Here is a 27931-nt window from a genome sequence, read left to right on the forward strand (position 1 = left end):
CCTTTTGTCTCTCTGAAATACAGTAGGTTTTGGTAGCATTCAGTATGGCTCTTAGTCCATTTATACTTCAGCTCCAATATTTCAGGAAATTACCTGTTATTGGACACATACTCTTCTGTTTTTAAGATTGTTGGGTTTCAGTAGCTCTAACTCATTTGCCCTATTCAGGAGACCAGAAAGCCAGATTAGAGAAACTGAAATAGTGAGCTGTTGCTCTTTGAGCGTGGGAAAACCCAAGATGTTTTCTTTCTTACTGTAAGATCCTTGCTGTTTTTTAATCAAGAAAACACAGTTGGCATCCAAAAATGGAAAGGCTAAGTAGAAAATTGGCTTGTAATCTAACTGAATGTGCCAGCAGAAGTGACTTGTCTTATGGCTAGTTAAAACTTCAGTATACTGAAGCTAGCATCTGGTGTTTCAAATGCACAGTGGCCTAAAAATTAATCTTTTGACTTGCTTATTATTATTATTTTTATGCTAACTAGAAGTAATACGTATTTGCAAGTGATGCACATAGGAGATCAGGAAACAATTCTAGGATAAGATTCCTCGGAGAATCTAGTTACTGAACTTGGTTGATGATGGTTGATAGTATCTAGAGGAAAATCATATCAATACAGACTGTAATGGACATCTGCAATTTTAAATTTCCAGATATAAATGAAAAGTTTGCTGTTGGACTCTTTCTTTTTTAATTTTCCTTTATATCTCAACCTTCTAAGAGTCTTGAGCACTTTCTAGTCTCAAGGGTTTTAATCCATTTCACAGTTGAAAAAATAGCTCTGTGTTGGTCACAGTGACAAAAACCATGTTAATTAGGGCTTTTTATGTCTGGCTAGTGACATATGAGTGATGTGAAGGTTGAGAGTAAATAGAGAAGAGAGGAATAATTAGAAGAGGAATTATATAAGTAGATCCTTAGGGCTGAAAACCTTCACTTAGTGCAAGTAAAACTCTTAGACCCTAGGGTAATTATTTGCATGTCAAGGACTGCAGAATCTAGCCTACAGGGAAGCTAAGAATGAACTGTGTGCTGTAAAATGAATCCAAGCTGACATCTTTATAGAGAACAACTGAAGGAACCGCTGCTCTTTGTGGAGCATGAGAACCTCCCAGGTGTTGTGCAGTGTCAGGGACCTGTGGAGAATGCCATCCCCTGGCTCATTCAGCAAGATGCACGGGATGAGAATCCACATGGTTAATGCAGAGTACTGGAATCTCCTTGCTGCTGTTAAACTTTAATTTCTGCATTTAAAACAAAGCAGAGCTATATCAAAAATAACCAAGCCATTTCCACTAGGATAGCATGATTTTAGAGCAAGTCATTTTTAACTGAGAATGTTTGGTATTTTTGTAGTTAATTAAAGGATTTGTAGCTTGTAGTCAGTGATCCCCTACTGACAGGTTTGTGCCAAGCCATTCCTGAATCTGTTTCTTGGTGATTTTCGTCGTAATCAGGAACCAGGTTCTCTCACTCTTGCCTCCAGAATATTATTTCTCCTAGTTCCCATTGGTGCTTCTTTACAGCAAAGGAGGTGAGTATTTTAAAGATGATGTCCCTTCTTTGGCAGCTCAGCTTTGCTCTTTCCTGCTTAGTCTGGTGTTGGGAGATTTGTACAGGCCCAGCTTCATGAAGGCTGAGCAGAATGAAAGTCCCATCCATGCCTGGCATTTTTGCCATACTGCATTCAGATCCCTCTCTTGATGGGATTCCGTCTTGGGCAGCCACAAATGGATGTCTGGTTGTTGTAGGCTGGCTCCTGGGGTTTGGGTTTGCTTGGTTTTTTTGGGGGGCAGTGGATTTTAGCAGTGCCAGCATCATCTTTCCATGGCTTCTGTCTTGAGCCTGAGACATCTTCTCTCATGGAGGCAGCTGAGTAAGGGGCTTGTATGAGGAAGTAGGGGCTGGAGGTCGGCTAAGCGCAGCAGCCTTTCCTTCCCATGGAAGGCAGTTGTGACAGTGATGGCAAACACAGTTGGAGTTGCACCTGACAGGTTGGTCGTGGCAGTCACCCTTGAGCTAGCTGTCTTGATTACTGAGTGGAGGATGCCATCTGCGTGGAGATGAAGGTCTCGATGACGTTGTGAGTGGATGGCAGCAGCTGACTGTGGCTGTTGGTGGAGTCAGAGCTTTGGTACAGCACCAGGCTGCTGGAGGACACTGTCAAAGGCACAGGCAGAAGTTAAGTACAAATTCTCACTGCAGTCCCCTTACCATGTGTGCACACACTTGCATTTCCAGCATGACTAAAACCTCATGGCATAGGGGCATAACTCCTTTTTTCTATTTTGTGTGCCATTGTATACCTAGCTCAAGTCCAAAGCTAGCCTGAAAGCATTGACGGCATCAGGGAGTTCAGATTTGAGGATTCTAGTTGACTGTTAATGTCCTAGTTCTTCTCTTAGAACTGGGAATCAGAATCATAGAATGCCCTGAGCTGGCAGGGACCCACAAGGCTCATCGAGTCCAATTGCTGTCCCTGCACAGGACAACCCCAAATTCACACCATGTCTCTGAGGGCCTTGTCCAAGTGCTGCTTGAATATCGCCAGGCTGGTTCCGTGATGCCTCCCTGGGGAGCCTGTTCCAGGACTCCACCACCCTCTGGGGGAAGAGCCTCTTCATGAGGGAGTCTTGGGCTTTTCAGCCCTGAAAACTGCCTGCAGGATTGACTGTGCATGGACACTGATTTTTGTCAATATTTTTAAGGTTATTTTCCTCCTGAAAAAGGGTCTCATTTCCACAGTCTGGCCTTACACAGCCTGCACAGACTGTGCTCTGAATCTTTTCCTTGTACCAGCTTTTCAGACCCTGCCAAGATACTGGTAGGGCCCCCTTAGAGAATGGTGATCCCCAGTTCACATTTTCTGTTTTACATTGTTGTCAAGAGAAACGGCAATACATGGTTTAAGATAATAGTGGCTGCTACTCTTACCAGCAGGGCTTGAGGTGAGGCGAGGGCCCGGCTGAAGGTGCTGGATGGTTGTGTCTTGGTTCTGTAAATGTATCGTTGGCGCCTGTGACACTGGTGTATGCATCCCAGACTCTGTGTGAGTCTCTGAGTCAGATGTGAATGCCTAGAGAAAAGAAAGTTAACGGTGCCTGGTTTCTATATCCCTTCTAACAGGTATGAGAGAAGAGTGAGCAGGTGCTGTTTCCAAGGAGATTAAATACCCCTCAATGATGCAGCAAAGAGTATCTAAAGCCAGTATTGCAGCTGGTACCAGCAAGGTGAGGAGATAAGAAAGATCATCCTGCTGGGATGGCATAGATCACACCCCAAAAACTCTTTGACAAGCAAGGAGCTACCTGCAGACTGGTGCATTTCTAGGGTGGGGGAACAAAGGCATGTGCTGAAGGCTGTTACCTGTTTAGTTGGTGTCAGGTTAGTCAGGGCGCTGAGATTGGCTGTATCTGTTATCACCATGGTTTGTGGTAAGAGGCCTGTATGTGTGTATTGGGCCACTTCAGACTTGGGGCCGTAGAGAGCTGTGCATGAAAGAAAACAAGATCATGTAGATGCTGGAGCTTTGCATGAGACTAGTTTGGCTGAGTTGTTCTCCTCATGCATGTGGACCTGCTGTCTTGTCTCTGAAACAGTGGGAGTGGAGGGACAGGGAGGCAAATACAAGAGAAAAATAGTGTAATAACTAAAGCAACAATAATCAAAGAGGAAAATAGAGTGCCACAAGCCCAAGGACCCAGCAAATGCTCCAGAACACAGCCTTATTTTTTCATTTGCTTGAGCACATGAGCCCACTTTCTTACCATGAGGGTTCTGTATCTGGGCCATGGTAGCCATGAAGGGGCTCTGGTTGATATGGCTCTGGACCTGCTGCATGAGGGGCTGCTGGTAGGATGGGTGCAGTTGCTGGGAGAACTGGACAGGCTGCAGGGTAGTGAGGCTGCTTCCCATGCTGTTTATTACAGGTACGCTCTGGGGTTGAGTTGAGGCCAGACCTGAAAAACAAGGACAGGACTGATGACAGTAGTGTCACACACTATGGGAGGAGTGTGGTTGCTTTGGAGTAGGGGTGTCTGAAACAGTCATTGTGGCAGGCCTGTTGTCACAGGGTGACTTCAGATCCTGCTTTTCAGGTGGTCCACGTGTTATCTGAGATTATGAATAGTTTTCATACCTGCGAAAAAGAAGTGGGGGAGTGCAAAACGTACAACGCAAGCAGGTACCATAAAACCACCTCTGACTTCTAGTGTTTGTTCCTGTGTACACCCTTGTGTACTTTGCAGTTTAGTGATAACCTGATAGAGGGTTCCACTGGGGAGGCCTTGCTCAGACATAAACTCAGAGCATCGTCTCATGTCCAGTTCATTCTAATTTTTTTTTTTAAATGAAGCTGTTGGCAACAGAAGGAACTATGGTGCCGCTGTCCAGCCACAAGGAACAGGGTTTAAGCACATTGTGGAATTTGGACCAGTGAGAAAGAGGTAGAAGGTTTCATGCCTTACTCCCCATTTCCCATGACTGTGCAGACCCTGTTCCTGTAAATGATCAAGTCTCTCCAGCACTGAGAGATTCCCACTGTGTAGAAATCTCCAAGATTTTATTTGTTCGCACAAAATTAGAGTCCATATCCTAATCTTGGGTATAATTTCCATTTCCATTGGAATTGATATTCCATTGGGATTGGAATTGGATAATTTCCATTGGAAATGGAAATTAGTTCACAGCTGTCACCATGGAACAAAATAAGGCCTCTTTCTTCCTGGGAAGGATGTGTTAGAGGAGAGGTCACATTTTATTTTCCTTTATCTAATGAGATACACTTTGGCAGTAGACTAGTCTTGGAGTGAAAAGAAATCTCATACAAATGCAGAAAAGCTGTCAAAGTGAAAAATAAATTAAAAAAAAAAAAAGAAGTAATTACTGCTGTGGGTTCCAAAGGCATATGCTATTATTTGCAGGAAGTAGAACAGGGTGTTTTGTCTTTCAACAGCTATGGCCGTGCTTCAATATTCATAGTTTTAAGGAAGTGTTATATTTATATTTGGGAAGATGCAGAGCAGCAAACCAAAACATTGGCATAGGAATAGATTGCAAAAGGCCCTCGCTCTTAAGTCATGGGTTTGTGTGTAACTTCATTCTAACACGAATAGGGAATATCTGTCCCTTAATTCCATTGGTACTTGTAAGTAGTGCTGCTGGAGAACCTTTGTGGTTTGTGACAATTTCCGCAGGTTTGTACCACTGCTAACTTAGTACTTTTGTCTCTGAAAATGAGGCAGGTAATTCTAACAGTCATAGGTAGGTCTCTATCTGAATCCTGATAGTTAGAGTCATTACAGACCACTACTCACCTATCACCAGGGTGGAGGCACCTGTGTTGGTGAATGCTGGTGCTAGGGATGAGGTCTCACCAGCTCCAATTGCCATTACACCTGGCAGTGATGCCATGATAAGGTTCTGAGTCTGCTGGCTCAGCGCATGTGGATTTTGCTCTAGGCTGTGCAAGGCAGTCAGAGTGCTGACGGGAGGGAGAGTTCCTCCAGGAGCTGAGACCTGTGTGAAAGGAGAGTGGTTAAAATGCCATCTGCAGAAGGTTGAGTGTGGCAGGTCCCCAAGCTGTGATAAACGTCCTTCTCCCTCTTCCTGCCTGCTCTTACCACTTGCTAACAGAAAGACTTCATATTTGCTTGTCTGCAGTTTCCCTGGGCTCATCAATTAACTGGCAAAGGTCAGCTGTTGATAAATCCTTGCTGTTTTAGCTCTTTTGTGTTTAAGAAATCATAAGGGTTTTAAAAACAAGAGTGAGATTAGTCCCACTGCATTCTGTATAGGGAAAGTTTATCTTCTGTTTTACAGCTGAGGGTAGAAGTAATTTTAGCTGCAGAGCTCAGCACAGAATCCAGGAGTTCCTCTTTTGTTGTTCACCTTTTCCTCTGAGAAATGCCTGTAATTTCCCTTTCTCCCAGCAAGTGTCTTCTAGTGACCAGTGAGTTTTCAGATTGAGTTTTTAAAGAAGTTCCTGAAAAGTTTCCTTAGACCTTTTTCTCATACAGTGTGTTCTTCAGGCTGCATTACCTGGCAGTTCCCTGCTGTTAGAGAAGAAACACACCTGTTACATAGATCAGGCCTGTTCTGTGCTTGGGTGTCTTGCCGATTCAGTCTGTCCTTGAGCCATTGAGAAACTTAATAACTTGACTGTTTTCTCAGCTTCTAAAATGAACCACGTAACCTGTGTCTGTGCTGTAATGGGGTTTTGAGTTTGCAACACCTGTGGAGACCTGTAGTTGAAGTACTGTGGAACAGCAAAATAGCATTCTAATAATTTGGCTGATAGAGAAAGTTCAGTGTTTTATATTGTACTTCTTTTTTCCCCTCAGACAAAAAGCTGTAAGGAATCTTTAGTAAGAGTAAGCACCAACAGGTTAAAGAGTGGGACAAATCACCTTTATATCAATTTTAGAAGACAGCTGTAAAAGATTTTCTGCACCTTATGAAAGACTTTTTCTTCAGGAAGAGACCAGAAAGCCAGCAGAGTGAGTGACTGACGAGATTTAAATCGTACTCATTTATAGTGAACTTAACTTTGCCTCAGGCCAGTGTGCACTAATGAAAACTTCTGCGAACTGTTTCCCTGTAAGCAAGGGAGCGTATGCACGCCGAAAATGATCAGTCATGTAGTTCTAGTGCTTCATTGCTATTTATGTGGGACAGGTGTGGTCAAGTCTCAAAAGGAAATTTGCTTTGCAAAGGCAGATTGCTACAATCTAGATATCCAGTAAATGTCTCAATGGTATGTGCTGCATACAGGCTGTAGGGCTTAATTTTTCCAGGTAAGATAGTATGTAAGTATGGGTCTCTGTTCTGTTAATCCCATTGGTGTCTGATCAACTACCTTGAGATGTGTAGAGTTCAATTGACAGGTGGAGATGAGATGACGAGAATCTCACTGGGGAAAGGAGCAGAGAACAGGGTTTCCTGGGGATGAGGAAATCATGTCATACCTTGAGCTCTTTTTTTTTTCCAGAATAGACTATTTTGATTGATTGTAAGGAAATGGCTATACTTGTTGCTTTCATGCTCTAATACCCACCCTCACCAGCGGTCTAGAGGGCACGTGTATCTCAGGGCTGATCATGTTACATGGTCGGTATAATGTAACATCTCTATAAGAAGGCAATTTTAAGAGTATTCTAGGAAAAACTGCTTCTGAATAGTCCATATTGTGACTACAGGCAGAGGACCTGATGTCCTCCAGTACCCAGAACTGAAGTATATGTCACTTACCAGCTTAGTGTCTGTGCTCAGTAGGTTCTGGCTGGGCTCCAGTCCGGGGGGAGAAACCTGATGCAGGATGGTTTGGGTGGTCACCATGGAGCTGTTCCCATGGTGGTTGCTGCTGGAGGACTCTGCCTCGCTAGCTGGCTGCTGGTTGTACCTCACTCCTGCATCACAACAGGGGAGAAACTGCTTGTCAAAAATTAGAAACGTTGGCAAGCACTAAAATCAGTTTCCTTTGCAGGTGCTTGCCTTTAAATGTTTGAGGGAGAGACAAGGCAGGTAATAGGGGAACCAGGAGAACAGGCATTCTCACCACTCTGCCCTGGCTCTCCTCTGTAACTTGGCGCAACTACTTCCTCAGATACTGACTTTAAGGTACGGCTCTGTGTGCTGCAGGGAGCAAGCAGGGTTCACTAGAAACCACTCCTCTGGATGTGGGTGTAGAGGGGAGAGAGTCTCAGCGAGATCATCTCTTCCCAGAGTGAGAGCAATTACCAGCTCTGGTCTATGACACTGAAAAAGCTCTGCTCTTTTTGGATGGAGAATGACCTTTCCTGATGCCTGAAGACTCAGTTACAGAGTCTGATGGTGCAGGTATTTGAAAGAATAGGAGGCACGCAGGAGTGAAAGGATACAGAATTGATTTGTGATGGCAGCAGTGGGTGACTCCTTGAAAGGGGATTACTACCTGCCAGCCATGAGGGAGTGCAGGATGTCAAAGAGTAAGTAAGGAGATTTGGCTGAAAGTTTTGTTACTGAACTTTGTCACCTTTGCTATTCTAGCCGCTCTCCTCACTTGGAGACGCGGTCTCTTTGTCACCAGTGCTCTTTCCTTGTAGCAAGTCTGCTTTTTCTATCTGTAGATTCACCTGCTAAAGGGCTGGACTGGGAGATAGTTTTGGTGGCTGAGTTTGGGCAGGTTCACTCGTGTCTCTTTCAGATCTCCCTCTAGTTGTCTCTTACCGTGAACTTTGCTGGGTGAGAGAGCAGATGGTGGCTGGAGGGAGGAAGAGTTGTGAGGCGTTAGAGGAGGAGCAGAGGTGGGCTGTGGTCCACTGAAGGTGTCCATGGCCAGCTTGTGCCGGAAAGCCTCCTCCTTCCTGCGATTGGCAAACCAGTTGTAAACTCTGACCTCTGTCACCAGGTTTGAGCCCAGTCCCTGGGCCTGAGATGGGGAAACACCTCTCTGGATGCACTCTGCTCTGTTGGGGGAAAGCACAAGAAGAGCCTTGCTGAGCCAGGCTTAGTCAGTCAGAGAAACAGTAAGTGCACAGCTGCAAAGTGGCTGTGGTCTGGCACACTGTGTGGAAGGATCCTGCCAGGTATAGCAAGGCATGAGGCATTACCGATCCTTTGTGGACAGTGAATCCTCAATTGTGGTATTTCAGTCAAATGCAGCTGGTGCCAGTGGTGACAGCCGCTGGCGTACTGTTAGCCTGCCTCTCGTAGGCACTAGCAAACACCAAGAACACAGGGAGGCCCTGCTGTTCCCCTCTTCCTCAAAGGCAGACACCCTGTTACCTGTTGCACTCTTCCACCAGTGCCTCTCTCTCTTCTTTGCTTGGGTTTTTCTGTCTCTCATAGGCTTGGAACAGGATCTGCTGTGAGGCAGGACCCCACTTAAAGCGGTTTCTTCTTCCTTTCTTGGTGGGCAGGTCATCTCCCATGGGCTCCTCCGTTAGGATACCCTGGCCAGCATGCGTGAATTCTGCAGGCATAAAGGAGCAAGGGAATTTGCTTTCTGGAAGCATTTCCAATAGTTCTGTCTGTTTGGGTGCCTAGCAGACCCAATGCAGCTTACCCTTGGGGGATATCTCGTACAAGATGGAGGGCTGAATCTAAACAGTGTAGAAATAAAGTTCCGTTATCTGCTGAAACTGGTAAGATGTTGCTAGCAGGACCATATTTACATGTCCGTTCTTTTGCATGCATTGCATCTCTGCTCCCGCTTTGGAGTAGTGAGAGCAAATGCAGCTGTGTTAGCGTAAGCATGACTGGAGTCCTGCTTTCCAAAACCATCCAAAGGCCAAATGTCCCACTTTTCTTGCAACCCACCAATACAAATGAAGCAAGACAGATTCCAGACAGGCTAATGAATACTGCAGGGATGGGTTTCCAGTGGGTGCCTGCAGCGAAGGGGATTAGAGGTCATGAGGTGATAGCCCACAGTGGTTTTTCACATGGGGTGCTAGCCCACAATGGTTTTTCACAGTGAGTATAGCAGCCTGCTATTTCTGCAGCTAGAGGAACTGTTGCTTTAGCTGAAATTGCGAAAGTGTAGTTCTCACGCAGAAATTTTGTCTCTGTCATCTGTCTACTACACTGCTTTAGTCTGAAGATGAGTGTAGCACTCTAATTGCAAAGGGAGAGTATTAGTTTGCTTCTCTTGAGCCAAATGGAAGGTGGGGTGGGTGACTGCAGGCTTCTTCTCGAGGGAGTGTTTTTTCTAAGCATTGTTTGGTTGACCTCACCACTGAATGCTGACCTAGACTTCTCTGAGCGTCCTGCCAGAAGTGGCCTTTCCTTCCATTTTTCCTTGATAAAGATAGGGAGTAAGGATTAGCAAGGCAGAGCTGAGGCCTGTATGAAATTGAGATAAGAGAACAATTGTTGCCATACTTACGCTGGGCCACCTCTCGCTGCTTGCGGACATACCAGGTGTAGAGGGCTGCCCGTTTTTGGGTCTTCATGGGAGTGCCCTTGTTGAGGTGTTGCGAGAGGTGAGATTGGTTCAGACCAGTAGTGTCCACCACCTCACGCTGAGGGATGTTGTGCTGCTGGAGGTAGGATTTCACCATTTTTGCTACTCGCCAAGGATCCTCTCTGGAAGGAGCAGAAAACACTTATCAGGAGAGAGAGATCTAACGCCTGCACTCAGCAGACCTGGAGTCCTAGGTGCACCCCCTGAGGTGCACCTCACATGTCAGTCACCTCCATTGTGTTTGGTGAGGCCAGAGTGTTAACTGGATGCGTGAGGGAAAGCGGTTCCTCAGTGTGGTACCTTGTTCTCTTTTGGCTCTGCATTCAGGGCAAAAACTGGTATTAGAGATGAAGTGCAAAAGATGTAGCACTAGCTTCCTGTAGGCACTCTGATCTCCCCTTAGAAGTGGACTCTTTGGTTATCAAGGGAATTTCCCAATACATGGCCATAGTCTTTGTCTATGCTTGTTTGGATACAAGACTTTGGCCTGTTCTTTCTGGGCAATTGTCACCTGTAAATGACAGAAAGTGCTGACCGGTGACACAAGCAAAGGGTGGACCCTTCTGTTGGAAAGTAATGTGAATGCAAAGCATTTTTGCTGCTAGTGAGAAAAGTGTGTGGAGGGAAGTGATGCTGCATTTTGGTATTCAGCTGGATGTTTTATGACTACAGATCTCTTTCAGAGTTGATGTTTCTCTTAGTTTCCCTACAAAGCTTTTTTTCTCTGTCACCCTTTCTTTAAGGCATAAGTGCTTGGGGTAGATGTACTTAATTTTCCAAGACAGATTCATTGTGATATTAGGCTGAACCTAGCTCATGCCCTGATTGTGGTTCAAGTTGGTTTGCCTTGCAGTGACTGAAAAAATGAAAACAGGCTTTCATCATACTGTCACATGACAGCTGTGTATGCATATGAATACATCAGGCTATCCAGGATGATGTTCTTGCACGTCTGCTACATGTTATTCCAACACACTGATTCATGCCTAGATCCACTCAAGCTTCTAAATGCAATAAAGAACAACTGGCAAACCACTAATTCGTCCTGTTGCCACCCTCCTTTGGGGTAACAGTGGAGGGAATAGTCCTATTTGAGACCTACTCACAAAATTTGAGTAGCTAGTCTGAGTCAGGATTTCATAATGAGTGTGTATCTCTGATTTTTAGGATTTCTGATTAGAATATCCATGAAGGTTCCTAAGGAAAATAGAGGAAACATGACTCTGACTTCTTTGTGTGTATTGATTTCACCAGAGCTGAAAATCATAGTGGAAATAGAAGGATGTGAGACCAGGCAGTCTAAATCCAAACAGTGCAGAAGCCTCCATGCAGAGAAACCTTTGGTTCAGTTTAAACAAAGAGCATTCTTATGTATTTTCTGTGCTAAATGTCTGGTGGAAATGGTTTCAGTGTATTTCTACAGCATGTGTGTCACATCCAACGCTAGCATCAAAGACGCAGTGGTGGGGCAGGGGGAAGGTACCTAGGATTGTGCAGAAGCTGTCACAAGAACACACAGGTCTGAGCAACAGGCAACAACCATACTGTTCATTCCTGTGTTGACTCAGGAGGTTACCAGAGGCTGCAAAGTGATAAGGAGGACAAAGTCCACACCTGTTCTTTCAGTACAAACACCCTTATCTCTTCCCCTGCAGCCTCTCTCCCAGTGGCTGAATAGTCCAAGGAGCAAGCTCTGCTGCAGTTAAAGTGTGACAGAAGCAGTGTCAGTTGCAGCCTTCTGAAGAACCTGCTTTCTTAATATAGGAACACTTATTTCTCTGTTATGAGGGGATGCTTGCTTTAGAGGCTTCTATTTCCTAGCTTCTTCCCCTAACCATCTTTGTCTTTCAAAAGCCTCAAATTGGGCTGAACTCACAAAAGCTTTTCCTCCCTCAGTGTGATTTTTTTTTTCTTCTGCTGTCCAAACCAAGGACCAATCTCCTCCCTTTATGTTTGTGCTAGTCTAGCCAATGCCTGCACCCTGAATTCGTTAAACAAGTCCCTGCGCAAAGGAGAAAAGGCTCTGGCTTGGATCTGCTGGTCTCTTAGATTTGAGTTCTGGCTCAGATGGGGAGAGGAAGGACTGTGTTACCACTGATGGAAGCCTCTGTTACATTTTGATTTCCTTACTGTACCCCAGTCATGAGTCACTTGTGTCTCCCCTGTCGAGATCCTCACTCCTTTGTGGTAGGAACAGAGCAGGAAGTATCTCCAAGGCTCTTCTCACAGTGGTTAAAGCCCTGTAGTTTTTCTTTCTTCTTTTGAGACAAAGCAGGGAGCTTTGTGAGGCAAAAACTGCAGGAGAATCTTAGTGCAGTATGATTTCATAGGACAGTTGTATGAAATCCTAACTACTCTGTACATTGTCAAAGCACAGGCTGTATTATCAATGCAGCAATTCCTTCAGGCCCAAGGCTGCATCACAGAAAAGTGATGGCAGTTAGTCAGCTGAACCCTCGCATGAACCATTGCCCAAATACATAGTTCCAACTGCAGAGCCTTCACCGTTGACTAGGACGTCATAAGTTGAAACCTTTGCTCTTTCACTGACAGTAAGACTGTCATTGACTGTCAGAGGGTAGGATTTCACCCTGAACCTAGTTCTCCTCTTTGTAGTTGCACTAAAATCTCGATTGCTTCAGTGAGTCAGAACTGCAGAAATGGGTCTGCCTTGCTCAAGCTCTGCTTCCCTATCCCCAAGCCTTATTTTCTGCTTTTTCGCTTCCCTTTGTCACCAGATGCAAGCTGTGTCCCCCTTCCTCTCATTCTCCAAGGTCTGATTTCTGCCTCAAAATTCTTCTCACACAGTTTTTACTTCCTTCTTCCTAAGTCTTGCTCTCCTGCTCTCAGGTGCTTATTGCTGTCAGAGCATAGCCCCTCTCCCTGGCTCATCTCAACCACAGGGGCCTGGGTCCTCTCTCCATGCCAGCTTCACATTTTCTTAGTTCTGAGGTCACTTTTTAAGGGCGTTTTCACCTCCCTTTTGTTACCTGAACAATAAGTAACCCAGGTAGTTAGTTATAAACTCAAAGGGAACAAGAGGCTGGTTGATAATTTATAGCAACATCTCAAATTTAAATGGAAAGTAAATATCAAGTTGTTAGCATTAAAGAAAACCCATTCCAGAGAGCTAGGGATGTAACATTCAGGGACCTTCTCCCTCCTTCACTCTTCCTGACTTTTCTCTTTCTTTTTCCTTTGTTTGTTTCTTTCCCCTCCTCTTCCTCCTTCTCTCTGTCTTTCCTTTCCTCCTTTCCTGCTCTTAGATTCTCAGGTGAGAGAAGCCTTCATGTCCCTGATGTGGGTTCTGAATTGTTGCTTTGGACCAGACCTTGCTTAAACAGAGGTTCAGAGCTGTGAAGTACTCAGGACCATCCTCTGGCCCTTTCCTCTGGAGCCTGCCAGACAAGCCTCACTGATGTCAGTGCACAGCCTGGAGCCAGGCTAGGCAGAGAGCAGGGAAGGTAAGACCATCGCGGCAGGGTTCCTTTCTATTGAACTTGGCCTGGTTTGCCTCATCTTGGTTTATATGTGGAAATGAAAGGGGTGTGGCAGCTTCATCTCCAGATTCCCCAGGCTAGAGACATTCTAAGATACTGCTTACACGGAGGAAAAGATGGCACCTTTATCATTATATCATTGTTTTCTCTTTTCCTCATGGAAAACATGCTTTTATCCCTGCCCCCAGGGGAAATCTGTTGCTTATCTCAATTTCTCTCTTTCCTAATGGAATTTCACCCCTTGCCCTACCAGTGAATTGTTGCTATACCTCCCTCCATTTGCTGTACCTGCGGTAGTATGATCTGTCCTTTCCCGCGTGGCAGCTTCTCTCTTCCTTTCTACTCTGGGGAATATCTGGGAATTATTCCACACAGCTCCATCTCCCTACTGAGTTGTTTGTTCTTTATCATAGATGCAATTTGTTTTCTCTGTGGAGTGATATGGAAAGGAAGTTTTTGTTCAAACTATAAATCTATGGAAGGTCCGTGAGACAGATTAAGGGACAAAATGAAATTATGTTAATTCCTCACTAGAGAAGCCTTTGTCTGAACTGCCTGTAGCTTTTTTTTTCTGTAGGGACAAAATCTAATCAATATCCACAGGTGCACCCGGTCGTGTGGGTGTATCTCTCTACATCCTGTTTTACTCAGCTTTGTCTAGTGCTTTCCAAACCGTGGTTTCAACTTCAGTGGTCCTGTGAGGACATACTTGGTCTCTTGGCACTGTCATTTTCTTCCTTTCCAACTCCTAGAAAGCCTAACAGACACTTTCCTGTTTCTACCTTATAAGCAAAGGCTGCAGCTACCACAAAGACTTTCTTGTATCACTAATAGATGCCCACAAGTCAATCTCTCTGTTAAAATGTGGTCTACAGTTATAGATCAGGAATTGTTAATAACGCCCAAAGAGGCTTCTGCCTAAAGGCAGAAGTGCCTCCATCTGGTCTCTGGATTTCACATCCTTGTGTAGATGCTGCAATAGCTTTGCAAGCATTGAAGTTTTCCTGGGGATCCCTGGGCATGGAGATTTTTGCCTGCCTTCCTTTTATCTATTGCTGGGAGTAATTTCTATTATAGGCTGTTCTGTCCTGTCTTACAATACTTGTAACAGAATTTAAGGCCATTACCTGTTAGCATCTATTAATGGAAAGGTTTCTTGTTAAAAACAGTTTATTAATAGATAACAACTGCTTACATATTATCAAACCTTGATACTGGTTCAGATGCTTCAAATAGATCCTCAGACAAACGGTTGCTTTTTTTTAATCTTTAGCCAGAAATTTGAAAGATGTCGATACAGACTTCCTACTATTTTCATTTTACCTTGTCTAATTTTGATCTATTATATTCCTTCATAAGTATACTCATAATTTTTTTCCTGAAACTGAGGCTTCTGTTCCCCACATACTGTGCTCAATAGCAGAAGTGAATTGCTTTATCCTGTGATACAGGGAACTGATGAAAGAAAACTCTGAAGCTTCAGAATAAAACTTTGCAATTAAGACGCAGTATGAGGCTGGTTCTTTCCCAGCATCTCTGTGCTTTCGTAGGGTTTTAGGTAGGTCATAGAATGTCTCAGTACCTCAGTTCCCATTTGTAAATTGGGAATGCTGCTCAACTGACTGTCTAGAGAGAGATGTGAGGCTGGGAATCAGAAAGCATTAATATTCCAGGCTTTCAAGAGAGGTGAGGCTGTTGTGCTGAGGCTGGTAGTAAGCACAGGAAAGACTGGCAGCAAGCTGCTAGAAAGACAGGGAGGATCAGAAACTGGAATTCATGCTGAAGTGAGGGTGGCAGGAAGGACTTCCCTCCATCCGTGTGTCTGTTCATAGATCACAGCGGATGGCACCTCATTCCTGCTTCACCCATTCATTACAGAAAATGGGGCAAAGCCAGGTGCTCTTCTTCAACTTCCATGGCTTCCTTTGTGGAGAGATACCTGATAAACCATCAGAAGTTAATGATCAAAAAGCTTATCAGGGTCTTTTCATCTATAAATTTATAAGACAAAAGAGAAATAATAAAGCCGTTGGATAATTAGTAACTAGCCAGGGCCCGCCCGGTGCCACTGGGCTCAAACTACCCCAAGACCTGTACGCAGACTCAGGAAGATGAGAAGGAGACGAGGATGAGGGGAAGAAAAAGTGGAAGGGAGAGAGAATTAGGCAAGAAGACAACAAAATGGGAGGATGAGCAGTGGAGACAAAAGGGAGAAGGGAAATACGTAAAAAGAATGGGAAGGAGATAAAAGGAACAGAGGAGACTAAAAGATGTGACAGAGCTGGAAGTGGGGAAGAGATGAGAGGCACGTACTGGGCCAGAAAGAAGACTGAACTATTGGGGATGCTTTCCCCACGCAGGTAAGAGCTGATCCAGTGAATTTTCCTCCACGGGGTACTGCAGAGTATTCCTATATCTACCAGGGAGCTTTCTTCTCTGAAGTATTTACAGGGAATGCTAACACTTATCATGCTGTTTTTCTAGTTCTGGCCTTCTATGGTGGGATTTAAGGTTTGCTTTCGTTGTTACATTTTATGTTAAATTTGCTTTGGACATGAAGGGGAGTGATCAGAAAGCCTGAGAAATACTCTATAGGAACTTTAGTTTTGGTGAAGATTTTAAGTGCAGGGCGTTGCTGCATCTTTTTGTCTTCTATCAGCTTGTCATTTCAAAATACCCCCCAAAACAGACGGGCAAGAATCTGGTTCTGGTGTGATTGATAGGTTGGATGGACCCGATCCGTTCTTCAACAAACCTCTTGGGTTGCCCATGGGAATTGTATCCCAGGAAGAATCCCAAGTGGGAAACCTGGTGAATGTTTCTCCGACTCTATTGTGAGGGTTATTGGTTCAGGGAACTTTTTCTACCTTTTGATCTCAAAAATGCTTTTATGCAAAAGCAGATTTGTGTGGCCGTAAAACCTGTAATTGTTGCTGCATAGGTACTTTGTAGCTGTGACAGGCAGTGGATAATAGAAGCAGGGTGTTCTGCCCAGGTTTTAACCTCTGCATGTATTTGGTGTGCGCTCTTTCTACAAGAAAAATCCCCACTGAAGTCAGGAGAACTTTGCACTCACAAGAATGACAAGAACAAGTTCTCTTCACCAACAATCTATGACACAACCCAGTGAAATTCACAATATTAATCTCCTTAAATACAGCAGGGAAACATTACAACTTCACTTTACTATACATCCTCAGGCAAATACAACATCAGTTAAGAGTGACCAGATATTTTTTTTCTTTTTTTTTAATTTCCTGATGACTGAAATTGTGAATCCTATTAAATTTAAATCCTAAAAACTAACATTCAGTCATAGAGATGCAAGTTATAAAGGCCTCGGACTATTCTGAAGCCTGATGGTATAAGCACTTCAAATACAAAACCAGGCTCCATGGTTCCCTTCATGCATTTTAAGTGAGATGAAAAGGAAGGTTTGAGCATTTACAAAGAATTTGGGGAGTGTTTTTTGGGGCTGCTAGCCCTGAGATGAATGAAGGGCTAGCAGCCATGAACGAAGACTGTCTCTGTGCAGCTAGATAAACTGTGAATACCAGGGACACTGAGCAGAAGGGGAAAGGAAAAGCGATTTAGAGGGAGCGTGCGAGAAAGCAGCAAAGAGAAGCAGCAAATCTGTCCTTACTGTAATAGTCTTTCCACCACAGCCTTCTGGTGAGCAGCCTCCTCAGGGCTCAAGTTTTCCAGCTCCTTCATTATCGGAGGGGTAAATTCCTCCCCGTCATCAGAGGTTTCATCTTCCGATAACCTGGACTCCCCCATTCCGTTGGGGAGGTTGGGGATGTCGGGACAGGGTTCCCCCTTCTCGGTCTGGAGGGCATTGATAGCACGCTGACTTTCACTCTGGAGCACGTAGGGTTCCACTTCACTCAGCGCCTTGATCAGGGTCTCCTTGGTTAGCCCCGACTCCAGCAGTGCTCCCAGCAGCTCCACTTGAAGATGACTCAGCTTCGAGGCCATGGTCTTCAGGCTGGTGTCTCTTGGGTTTGAATTTCGGGTTATCCTGCTTCCAGCTTCCCTACACCATGTTCCTGAGGTAACACGCCCAATTGTCAGGAGAGTGGGCACAGCACAGCCTCCCGCCTTTACGCCCCCCCAAAAAAACCAAAATACTAAATTGAGCCACTTCAGACCCCCCACAACTGTCCTGAGCCAGTGCTGATAAAGGGACCCTTGGCTATCTGTTTACATTGGAGCAATGTAAATTCTCCAAGGTTCATATTTATCTGTGTGCTTAGCAAGTTACTGAACTTTGGACTTCAGCACTGCAGCAGCAGTTCACAAAGTGCAGAGGGAGAGAAAGCAGGGGGAGGGGGAAAGGGAGGGAAGAAGGAGAGTAAAATGAAGGGATAGAAGGTCTGCAGCATGGAAAAGTAAGCTATGGAAAGAAAACTAGGAAAATGAGGATGGAGAAATGTGGCTTATTTCTGGCCCCATTGTTTTTAGAGAAGGAAGGAGGTGGAGTACCCGAAAGGAAGAGGTGCATTTGGCTATGTGCGGTTCAGGAGAAGGTGCTGCCGCTGGAAGATTGTTGGCCCCGCTCAGAACTCTGGCAGTGGTGAGGTTTAGCCAGTCTCAGCCCCTGCCAAAGGCTTTGGGCTGAGAGAAAGCCATGCTGGCAGCTTCACTAGCCTTTGTGCAAATCCCCAGCAGAGAAGCGTGACCATTGGGTTTATACGGATGTTCCCAAGACTCACAAGATGTTGTGGCGCTCCAGATGACTTCTGTGGCAGTGTCAAGTGTTAAATGACTTTCTCCACTTCTGGATTTGCCTTGCTGGGTATCTTGATGTGCAAATACTAGTACCTCCATTACAACTTGCTATGTTCATTGCTTAATTGACGAGCAGGAGCTGCGTACCCACGTAATTTCAGGGGATTACAGGGCTTGCCCCACTCAGCTTATGATTCAAGCACACAATAAAGAATGGCCCTGGGTGTTGGTTCGTGCTGAAAGTCCCTGCTCTATCGTCAGTTGCCCTGCTTCTTCTGAGAAGTGCTCTGGGCGGGCTTGTGGTTACCATTTATTATCTACCTCCAGCCCCTTTTGATACCAGCCCTGATCTAAGGTTCTGCTCCCACCTCTTGGGTGACTTCCTTAAATAGGCTCGCTAGCTAGACTGGAGTTGCTTAGTGCAGTTCTCAGGGAGTCCTTGTAACTAAATTGGCTTTTCTGGTCTGAAAATATATTAATTAATCTATCTGCTTTGAGCAGCCAAACTGGGGAATAACTTGATGTGCACATGTGGACTTGAAGCATGAGCATCTCATGCAAATGATTCCTTGTGTGATCAACAGGAGGATTTAAAACTATTGTCTCAATAGAGGTTTTCTAGGGGCAGCTACTTGTTGCTTTTTATATGCTCCCATCAAGCCTCAGCTAAGAGGAGCCTAGTAGGACAGTCCCCAAATGGAGTAATGTCCCAAAACAATGCTGCCGAGTGACCTTGGCCCGTTTTCCCTTTGTGGGCACCATTAGCCATGCTCTCCAGGCTCATGCGGCAACATGCTAAGTCAGCAGCTGAAGGACAGAGCTCCTTTGCAGATTAGACCCCCTCCTCCCTCCAGGCACAGCAAGCTGCAGTGGGGCTGCTGGGCTGACCCTTTCAACTGGGACAATTGTTAACTGTTAGCTTTTGTTTCAGATGGCGTCTGCACCCAGAGAACCAGGTCCCCTCATGGCCGTGAGTTAAAAAATCTCAGACGGATACAGAAGACTCTCTTTGTGTGGCTAAAAAGAAGGAACAATTTGGAGTCGATGTTAAAACGCTTAGTGTAAGAAATTTTCACGTGAACATTAATGTAAAAATACATTTTAGTTTCTAAACTTTTTTTCCATACTCTTAATAAAAAGTATTTAAAGAATGGTGAGCTTTTTTGGCATTTTCTGTCAATGTTTTGATACAATTTCCATGCTTTTGATTTCTTTTTATTAGAGTGTTCCTCATTTCCTGCCCCCCCCCCCAGGTAGAAATGCCAACAACACTGGCTGATAACAGTAATTGACAACTGTAATTACAGTATCCAACCATGACATCTAGTTTCTGCACAATACGTCCTTATAATTCAAGAACTTTGCAAAGAGAGACAACAGATTGCGTGCCGCCTGCAATATATGACAGAGAAGATTCTGTCATACTGTGTTACTTATTTCTGTCTGTCTTTGGCATTGTGATTTGTTTTACCTAAACTAAGCAGGAAAATACTACCATTGTTCTTTAAAAGATTGTCCAGTCTATGTTCTGTAAGTATATATACCTGTTGAATGCTTGAGGGGGGGTGGGGACACAGACCATTAAGTTCAGACAAAGAACAGTGATATTTGTCAGGGGCAACTGTGAAGAGAAGAAAACGTAGCAACAAATCATGTCTGTACCGTCTGGTTTCAAGGATTCCTTATGCACCCGAAAGTCCTGTTGCTGCTGCTTCTGCTTGCCTTGAAGACCTTCCACTGCAGAGGCTTTTAAAACAGCCTGTCTTGAAAACGGTGAACTTTGAAGTCTATAAAAGCAGAAATGAACATCTGTTTGTATGTTAGGGCCTCGCTGAATGCTACAACTGGATGCCACGTGGAGAATCCTTAGCTGATTATAGAAACCTTTCAAATGCTGAGGAGGAGGTAAATATTCTGTATCACTTTATCCTGAAGGGCTCTTTCTCTTCATCTATTAGAATTTTCCATTTAAACAGGACAATTAACAAAACAAGAAGTAAACTTATACACTGTCGACTTTACATTCACTGTAACCTGCCAGACTCTGCTAGTGAATGGTTCAGCACTCCATTAAGTATCTCAGATTCTTCAGTGCCGGAAAACCAGCAAGCTTTTCAGTGTTTCTTAAATGTTATAAATTGCTGAGCGGTCAGACTGAACATTTGGGAAGCAGGAGGGAGGCTCGGGCTGCAAGTTAGCCAGCGCCCCTATTTTATACCCTGGCACTAAGGTTTGCTTTATCATATTTTTCAGATCATTAGATAATTTTATGATGATTATTATTAGATGCCACAATATGCAGTTCTGATGTAATAAGAATAGCAGAGGCCAAGGTGGGAGCTGCAAAGATTAACCAGCTAGATTATAGTTCTAGTAGTAGAACAAGAACAAAACTGTAGAGCGCGATAATCCAGAGAACGTTCTCCTGTAACTGAGTTGTACTCGGGGATTTGCCTTGAGGATGAATAGTTGAAAGAAAAGGTCTTGACTTTGCTATACCCATTTTCATGTATTGCCAGTGCTTTGTATACGTTGATTTCCTTAATTGCAACAGTTTGCTGGGCCATACTTTGTTCCTAAGTCACCCTGACAGATAGGATCTTGTTAATTGTGATAGAGGAAACTTTTGAAGTTTGAAGACACCGAGTGATACCTGCTTGTTCTAATCTTTTTTTTTTTTTTTTTCCTGCAGAATGGCTTGTTTTTCCTTACGTGCAACTAATACAGTGGTTGAGACCCCTCAAGTTCAGTGCTTTACTGACAAGATGCAAGCAGCTTTACAACATTAAACTCGTCAGTTTAATAGCAGGCTCAGGAACAATGTTACATTAACAAATCAGTCTGGATGCAGATGGAGAAATACATCAATTAGCAATCACAGAAGCCTGATTTCTGTTTTATTTTAATGACAGATTTAACAAAGATTACTTGAACATGTTCAACTACTTTCATTGTCCTATGTATGCTTAAATACAACTTCTGTGCCTTTTTTTTGGTGATTTTTCTTCTTTTCTCCTGAGGTAGCCAGACAGTCTGATAACACTGTGTGACTGCTATCTCGTAGCACTGGGTTCCTGTCATTCTCCAATATCCAAATTCCGGGCAAGGATGTCTTGGGTTCCTCTAATGGAATTCTATTCTACTGGTAAATAATAGTCTGTCTTGATTAACTGTTCTAATGTGCATGGAACAGACTGCCAACTCCCCTACATGTAATAAAGTAGTCGAATTACTAATTAAGTGGATTACTTGACACTGAGAACCCTGCATGAAAGTATAAATGGGTATACAATAGGAACATTTATTCTTATTTTAGACTTATTCCTCTGTATTCTGCTTATTACACTAGGGCAAAACCAGAGTAGTGGGCAGCAGAGTCCTGTGTACAGAATGGAAGGCAGAATAGGCTCCCAGAGCGTGCCGCCTTCTATCAACACCGTTCTTGCCTTTGATGTTTTCATTTCATGAATTATATCCATTATTGAGTGTATGTGATGAAAAACATAGTAATTTGCTGGGTTAAAGCCAATGTAATGTGGTTTCAAGGAGCATACAGAGAAGGAAAAAAACCCTAAATATATTTATGATGAAAGTGCTGCAGAGGGAGCCTATATCGTTCCCTGAATACAGTGGTAAAATTGCTATTGGCAAAGGAAACAGAGAAATGGTTCTTTTAATAATTCTTTACCATTTTACTGTTCTTCCTGCTGAGACTGCTAAACGCTTAATTGGTCTGAATGATATTAACATCATCCCCTCCTTGAAATGTGAGAGCTATTATTATAATGTTCACCCTTATTTCTGTGGCTGGGGAAAAGCAAGCTATGCAACCACACCTGATTGTTATTTGTGCGTTGGGAGCTTAGTCCCAAGTGGCACACAAAAGAGTGAAAAATCTGAAATAATGGTCATTTATATGTTACTTTTGTAGGGTTGGATTTCAGCTATTTGTGCAAACCCCGAGTATCTCAGTGGGAAAGGACTCACTTGAATACATGGTTTTAATGTTCCAAATATATAGCCATCTACATTTTAATTTAGTAGTCTGTTGTAAATATGTAATTGTAATTGAAAATGTGATTTTATGGAGAAGTTGGCGCCTCCTTCTGTACTTCCCGTAGTACACTCAGAAGCAGAACAATGTAACCTTTCCGAGCGAAGAAGGGGGTAAGGCTGCCTTTTGACCGAGACACTGGAGTAACTTCCTAAGTTTCTCCTTACCGCAGTTTGCAAGATTCAGTTGCATCCAGATGAACAAATGCTTTGCCCTTTATCTCCAAAGACAACATTTCTTAAGCTTTGGGAGTCTCAGTTAAACTGAGGCTAAGGTGTCACAACCAGTAAGAAGTGGCCTGGATGTAGAGCTATTAAGGCGTGGTGTGATAATGCTCTAGGGCATAATGGGTTTCAGTTGTAGGCTGGCTGACTCTCTACATTCCTCTTCCTGTATGAGGAAACAGGACTGTGTTCTTCCTCCCAGCCATCCCTCTGTTCCCCCTTCACTACCCACCGTTCCTACCATCAGGGTGAGGGTGAGAGTGGAGAGCAGGAGCAGCTCTGGAGTTCAGTTAATGGAGGAGTTTCCCACTAGGTGGTAGTGAAGAGAATCGTGTCATACCTACTGGTCAGTGCACATCTTAATTATTTTTATCAAGGGGAATCCCACAAGGACCTTACAAGGAGAATAGTATAGTGTAGCTCTGAGCTGTAGTGTCAAAACTGGATCTCTTGTTTTTTTTTTTTTCCTTCCCTTTCTGCTCATTTCCATGCTATTAGTTCCTTCCAAAACCAAGCAGCATTGACAACTATACCTGTCATGTCCTTTCCTGAAAGGTGAAGTGTCTACACGAAGCTGCTCTAATGGAGTTTCCACCGCCATTAGAGCAGAATCAAGACACGGTTAGCTAAATGTCATGTAATGACATTTAAGCAATTTGGAGCTGAGGACTCTCTGCAGCCAGTATTTTAATCTGATTTTTCTCCACCACACTTACCTCTGGGAGCTACCCTTCCAAATATAAAAAGAAAGAAAAACCTCAAACCCATGTTATTTTTGTTTGCTGCTAGTTTTGAAATACCCTGACATGTCTCAGTAATGCATCAGTCTACATTAAAGGTTCCAGACAGAACAGGTATTTTGGAAGGACTTTGTAATGTCAGAGTAAACTGTCACTGAAATTCAGAGTAAAGCTCTCTTGTAGGTCCAAAGAAAAACTGTACAAAAGATATGCTGAGAAAATTACCTGGGGAATGCAAGCAGTGCTCCAATTTGCAGTAAGAGCAGATGCTGGGGCTGCAGGAGGGATACATTTCTGTGAATTCATCCCACCGCTATCCTGCAATGATATGAGCAATCTTGCAAAATCATTTAGTAGTCTAGTCACAAAGCCTGAGATGCTGAAAAAAAATTATACTTTAATTGCTCATCAACTATAAATCATTTGTGCGAAATTAATGTGCTGGAAATCTTGCAAGACTGAGAAATTGGAAGCTCTTTCAATAAGGACACAAAGCAGGGATATTGTTTCATAGATACCAGTATCAGTTTTACATCCTAGTCTCAGGGAAAAAAAAATAAGTAAGGCTCTTTAGCACCAAGACAAGGCTGGAGCCCTGATTTATCTTTCCCTGCATTGATTGAAAAGGACAGAGAGCTGCTTTTTTTCTGTTGCATTTACTCCATCATAATCAGTGAAAAGGGTAGCATAAATGGGCATTGCACAGTGGAGCGAGGATTCCCAATTATTTTTCCATTTTCTAATTGTTACTGAAGATTTTTCTGCTGTGCTGAGGGAGAATAAAGGCAGGGAACTTCTCCATTGTGCAAGTCCTACCCAGAGCCTGAGCATGTTTTTTTTAACAGGGGACATGTGTATGTGGGAACACCAGAATTTCCACCCAAAGCGACTGACTAGGCTGTGTACCCCACAGCTCAAGATCCTGAGCGTGGCTCACTCCTCTCTCCTTGCATCATATCCACCAAAGCTTTCCATGCCGATGGAGATGGGCACGATGACTGTGTATGGGCTTGAAGGCAGGGGGTTATATGGTCAAATAGGGGAGAAAGTTTTTCAGAGTAGCCCAGCCTGAGCTGGATGAGAGGAAATGTTGGCATTACTCATCATTTAATCCTTCCAGTACACCTAGCTGCCATGACTGACCCCAGCAGGGATCCCAGTAAGCTAGTCAGTCACAGTACTTCAAGTATTTCCACCTCATAGCTGATAAATCCAATTCTCAAGCAGATTTTAGGAACTGGGTGGAGTGCTGGTTATGTCCGAAGCTCTAAGGTCATTCCTGTCTGCAAGGTCAAAGGGCTGTGAAAAGCACTGTGGATTTGGATGCTGAGATGTGACAACAACCCAAATCACTCATCTTCAATGCATAAAGATATAGGCACACCGGGGGAGAAGCCTTCAAAGTCCAGCACCATCTTACTAAAAGCGCTGTTTAACTGAAGCACGAGAGTCCCAGGTGTTCCCTCTACCGAGACCATGTCAGTCTGCGCTGTGCACGCAGTATCCTCCTCTGGCAGTGCCCCGCAAATTTGGGTGGCTGCAACCTGTGGTAGTTTCCTCTTTTTTGATGAAGGAACCAAGCTAGAAGAGATGAACTGAGCCACATAAGATTGGATAGATTACTGGGAACAGAACTGAGAAGAAACAAGCTGTTCCTTACTTTCAATCCTGTGTTGTGACTATACACCAGACAAAGTTTCTTTCCATTCAAGAGAATAAATGAGATGGACAAAATGGAAATCTTTTATTCAAGGAACAAACAGAACTAGAGTGGGTTCTAAATGCCATTTTAGAGGCACTTGGCATCACTGTAGATACAATGAGAATGTCCCAATGTCCCATTAATTTTTTGAATATTTTAGTACAATTATATTAAGGCATAGAATTTCTCCATACTTTTTATTTAAAAAAAAAATACCCAACCCAGGCATTGTTCTTCTATTTATATTTAATGCAGTTACATCACCTCCAACTGCAAGTTAAAACTGGTTCTTGTCCCTCCCCCACCAAAAGGAACAATGAATGAAGCCGCACAGCTGGACTCTGCAAAGCCCCGCTTGCACAAATCGCTGCGAGTGAAGTAACAGGAGGCAAGGATTACTCAAGGGAGCAAACGTAAGAGAAGACACTAGTTCTACATTTGGCAGAAACAAAATCAAGGACTGAAGATTTGGCAGCACCAAAGAAAGCAGGGAGGAGGGAGGTGAGACCAGTATCAGCAGCTGCCAGTTCCTCTGCCTGGGACTTGCAGTTTTAACACAGGGTTGGTGATATTTATGATGTTTATTTGTCCAAAGTATCTTGAATGTTGATATTTTGAGCATTTGATCCTATTCATTTTACTCACCTCGTCTGAAAGATAACGAAGGCCTAGCCAGCTCTAGAAACACCCTGTGAACTCACATCAATCACTCGGACTTCGGAGCTATCTTACCTAACTTTGCATTTACCATCTCGTCCTCCTTCGGAGGAAAACCCCACCGCGGAGCCGCTAGAAGCCGTCCCCGGGTAGTCCCGCCCCGCAGCCGGACGGCCGGCAGCCTAGCTCAGCCTAGCCTAGCCTAGCCTAGCCCCGTCCAGTCCAGCTCAGCCCAGCCCAGGCCGCGAAGCTCCCGGCGGAACTCGGCGCTGCCCCGGAGCGGGCAGGTTGCGGGGCGCTGCCCCCGGGGCTGCCCGCTGCGGTTCAGGAGTCACTGCCCCATCCGCAGAATCCCCCAGCCTCAAATCCCGCCCGCAGCCCGCCCTCGGCTTTTCCGGCTCTCCCGACCGCTCCCTCCTGCGGGCGGAGCGGGCACAGCAGCGGGGCTGCCGGCACCGGGTGGCCGAAGCCTCAAAGCCCGCCCGCGGGCCTGGGGCTGGGCCTGGGGCTGGGCCTGGGGCGCGGCGCAGCTGACCCCGACAACCAGCGCCCCAGCCGCCGCCGCCGCCGCCGCCTCCCTCGTCCACAGCGCCTGCGCCCGGCTGGCGCCGGCGGCACGTGAGCGTGTTGTGGGCACGTGACCCCCGCGCAGCGCCCGGCCCCGCCCCCGGCCGGCCCCGCCCCCGCCGTGCGCGAGCGCGCGGGGACGCGGCGCGGCCTGGCCCGGCCGCCCGGTGCCCGCCGCCTCCCCGCCCCCGCCCCGCCCCTCGCCGCCGCCGCTTCGCCGGCCATGAGGCCCAGCCGGCGCCCCAGCGCGGCCCTGCGTCGCGGCTGCTGAGCCTCCGCCCTCCCCGCCACCACCATCGCCGTCCCCGCCCGGGTGGGGACCCCCCCTTCGCTCCCCTCCTTCCTCACAGTCGCCGCCATGTTGGGCCGGGAGCCGCAGCGGGGCCGCCACTGAGCCCCGGAGCCTGCGAGGCGGAGGAGGAGGCGGAGGAGGAGGCGGAGGAGGAGCCCGGGGCCTGGCCGCCCCGTACAGCCCAGCCGGCCGGCCGCCCAGCCGCAGCCATGGCGGAGCAGACCTACTCCTGGTGAGGCGCGGGGCTGAGGCCGGGCGCCGGCGCTGCGGGGCCGCGGGGCGGGGGGAGCGGCGGCGGCGAGGGCCGGGCCGGGCCGGCCGCAGGGGGTGTTCCGGTCCGGCCTCCTTCCGGCGGCGAGCGGGCCCCCGGCCGCGGGGCCGCGGTCCCGGGCGAGCGGGGTGCGGGGGTGTGCGGGAGCCGGCGCCGCGCCCCTCGCTGCGGGCGGCGGTGGGGGCTGGGGCGCGGGGGAGCAGCTGGCGGAGGGGCTGTGGCCTGAGGCTTAAGCGCGGCTGAGTAGGAGGGATTAGGGGGAAGGGAGGAGGGCCGCCGTGCGAGCGAGGGGACGGGGCGGCTGGGCTGTGGGGGTCCCCCCGCTGACAGTCGGGGAGCCGGAGGGGATCGCCGTGGCTGTCATCCTCCCCTGTCCCCCGGGTCCCCTTAGGTGAGCCGCATCCCCGCACGGCTGGAGCGGGTACACCGCGCTCCCCTGGGCCTGGAGCGGGCACCGCACCCGCCTGCAGGGTGCTGAGGCTGCAGGTAATCTCTGCCTAAAGGGAGGTTCGTGTTAGTATGGGCTGGCTGGTGAGTCGGTGGCATGTGTGTGTGTTTTCACCTAGTGACAATAGGCTTGTTCTGTATACAGGAAATAGAATGAGGAGGAATAGACCAGTTCCTGTGGGAAGACGTGAAGTATAGCAAATGAAAGTAGAGGGCATTTGTTTTTTTTGTCTCCTGCCACTGTCTTGGGCGTAGCTGGCAGCGGATGAGAGAGACAGAGTTTGGTTTCTTCATATAATTCTGTTCTTTTCCATTGTCACGGATCACAGCCAAAGTATCTCAAATAATAGAGCTGATGCACAGGTAAATTGACCTGGCTGCTGCAGCCATTTAATTGTGGTACTCTTACTGCATTTTAAATCCGTTCCAGTGATATAATCCAGAGTTGTTTCTTAGATTTTTTGAAACAAGCTATGGTATCCTTATTAAAAGAGGAATTATGTCTCAGCTCTTGACCTTGGTGTGTGCTGAATGTGGAGAAGGGATTGAATATGCAAGGAATATTCCTATTCTGAATGGCTCTGGAAATCTTTCCTATTACTTTTTCAAAACATGGAACCCAGTGGGGTTTTCTGTTCTGCCACATGTTAAGCCCTTGGCAGCCCCTTCTCCCATCTTCTGTCACTTCTCTGTCAAGAACTGGTACACGTATTGGTCTTCTGCTTTTCAGATGTTCTTGTTTTGTTTCACGAGCTCCATTCAGGCAGTGGCCTGCTGTGCTTTAAAACAAGAGCAAAAAGAC

At 45.8% G+C, this 27931-nt stretch overlaps 2 protein-coding genes and 1 long non-coding RNA gene across 7 annotated transcripts in view; 2 read left to right on the top strand and 1 right to left on the bottom strand.

Moving 5' to 3' along the window:
- Positions 1 to 1217: 1217 nt before the first annotated feature.
- HNF1A (HNF1 homeobox A) lies at positions 1218 to 17691 on the bottom strand. The gene is made up of 10 exons (XM_075110489.1): positions 17088 to 17691; positions 9867 to 10066; positions 8765 to 8951; positions 8207 to 8445; positions 7250 to 7407; positions 5317 to 5518; positions 3769 to 3960; positions 3368 to 3489; positions 2936 to 3077; positions 1218 to 2161 (listed from the first exon to the last, which is right to left on the bottom strand). Exons 1-10 carry the CDS (start codon positions 17420 to 17422, stop codon positions 2034 to 2036), a joined length of 1905 nt encoding a protein of 634 aa, XP_074966590.1. The 5' UTR covers positions 17423 to 17691; the 3' UTR covers positions 1218 to 2033.
- Positions 11571 to 19327, top strand: LOC142064932 (uncharacterized). The gene is made up of 2 exons (XR_012663239.1): positions 11571 to 13408; positions 19107 to 19327. It is a non-coding gene; the product is annotated as an uncharacterized LOC142064932 (long non-coding RNA).
- Positions 19328 to 26230: 6903 nt separating this feature from the next.
- The window catches only part of SPPL3 (signal peptide peptidase like 3), a 62795-nt gene continuing 61094 nt past the window's right edge, over positions 26231 to 27931 (top strand). For 2 of the 5 annotated variants that reach the window (XM_075110500.1, XM_075110497.1), the window contains exon 1: positions 26231 to 26643. Coding sequence is in view for 3 of the 5 variants with exons in the window: in XM_075110497.1 (XP_074966598.1) it covers positions 26621 to 26643 (23 nt within the window). In the remaining 2 variants the exon portion in view is untranslated. Of the gene's footprint in view, positions 26644 to 26934; positions 27169 to 27469; positions 27493 to 27931 lie in introns of those variants that run through there. The other 3 variants (XM_075110498.1, XM_075110501.1, XM_075110499.1) reach the window with 3 other exon arrangements.

The sequence above is a fragment of the Phalacrocorax aristotelis genome, chromosome 15 (assembly GCF_949628215.1).
Source record: "Phalacrocorax aristotelis chromosome 15, bGulAri2.1, whole genome shotgun sequence".
Lineage (NCBI taxonomy): Eukaryota > Metazoa > Chordata > Aves > Suliformes > Phalacrocoracidae > Phalacrocorax > Phalacrocorax aristotelis.

Bases quoted from the DNA above. Each gene is read 5' to 3' on its own strand.
- HNF1A (XM_075110489.1), bottom strand. From the start codon at position 17,422: ATGGCCTCGAAGCTGAGTCATCTTCAAGTGGAGCTGCTGGGAGCACTG. The intron at 8,446-8,764 runs GTAACAGGGTGT...TTCCCCCAACAG, and splicing joins CTGGTGGAAGAGTGCAACAG to AGCAGAGTGCATCCAGAGAG. The intron at 3,961-5,316 runs GTGAGTAGTGGT...CTTGTTTTTCAG, and splicing joins TGCCTCCACCCTGGTGATAG to GTCTGGCCTCAACTCAACCC.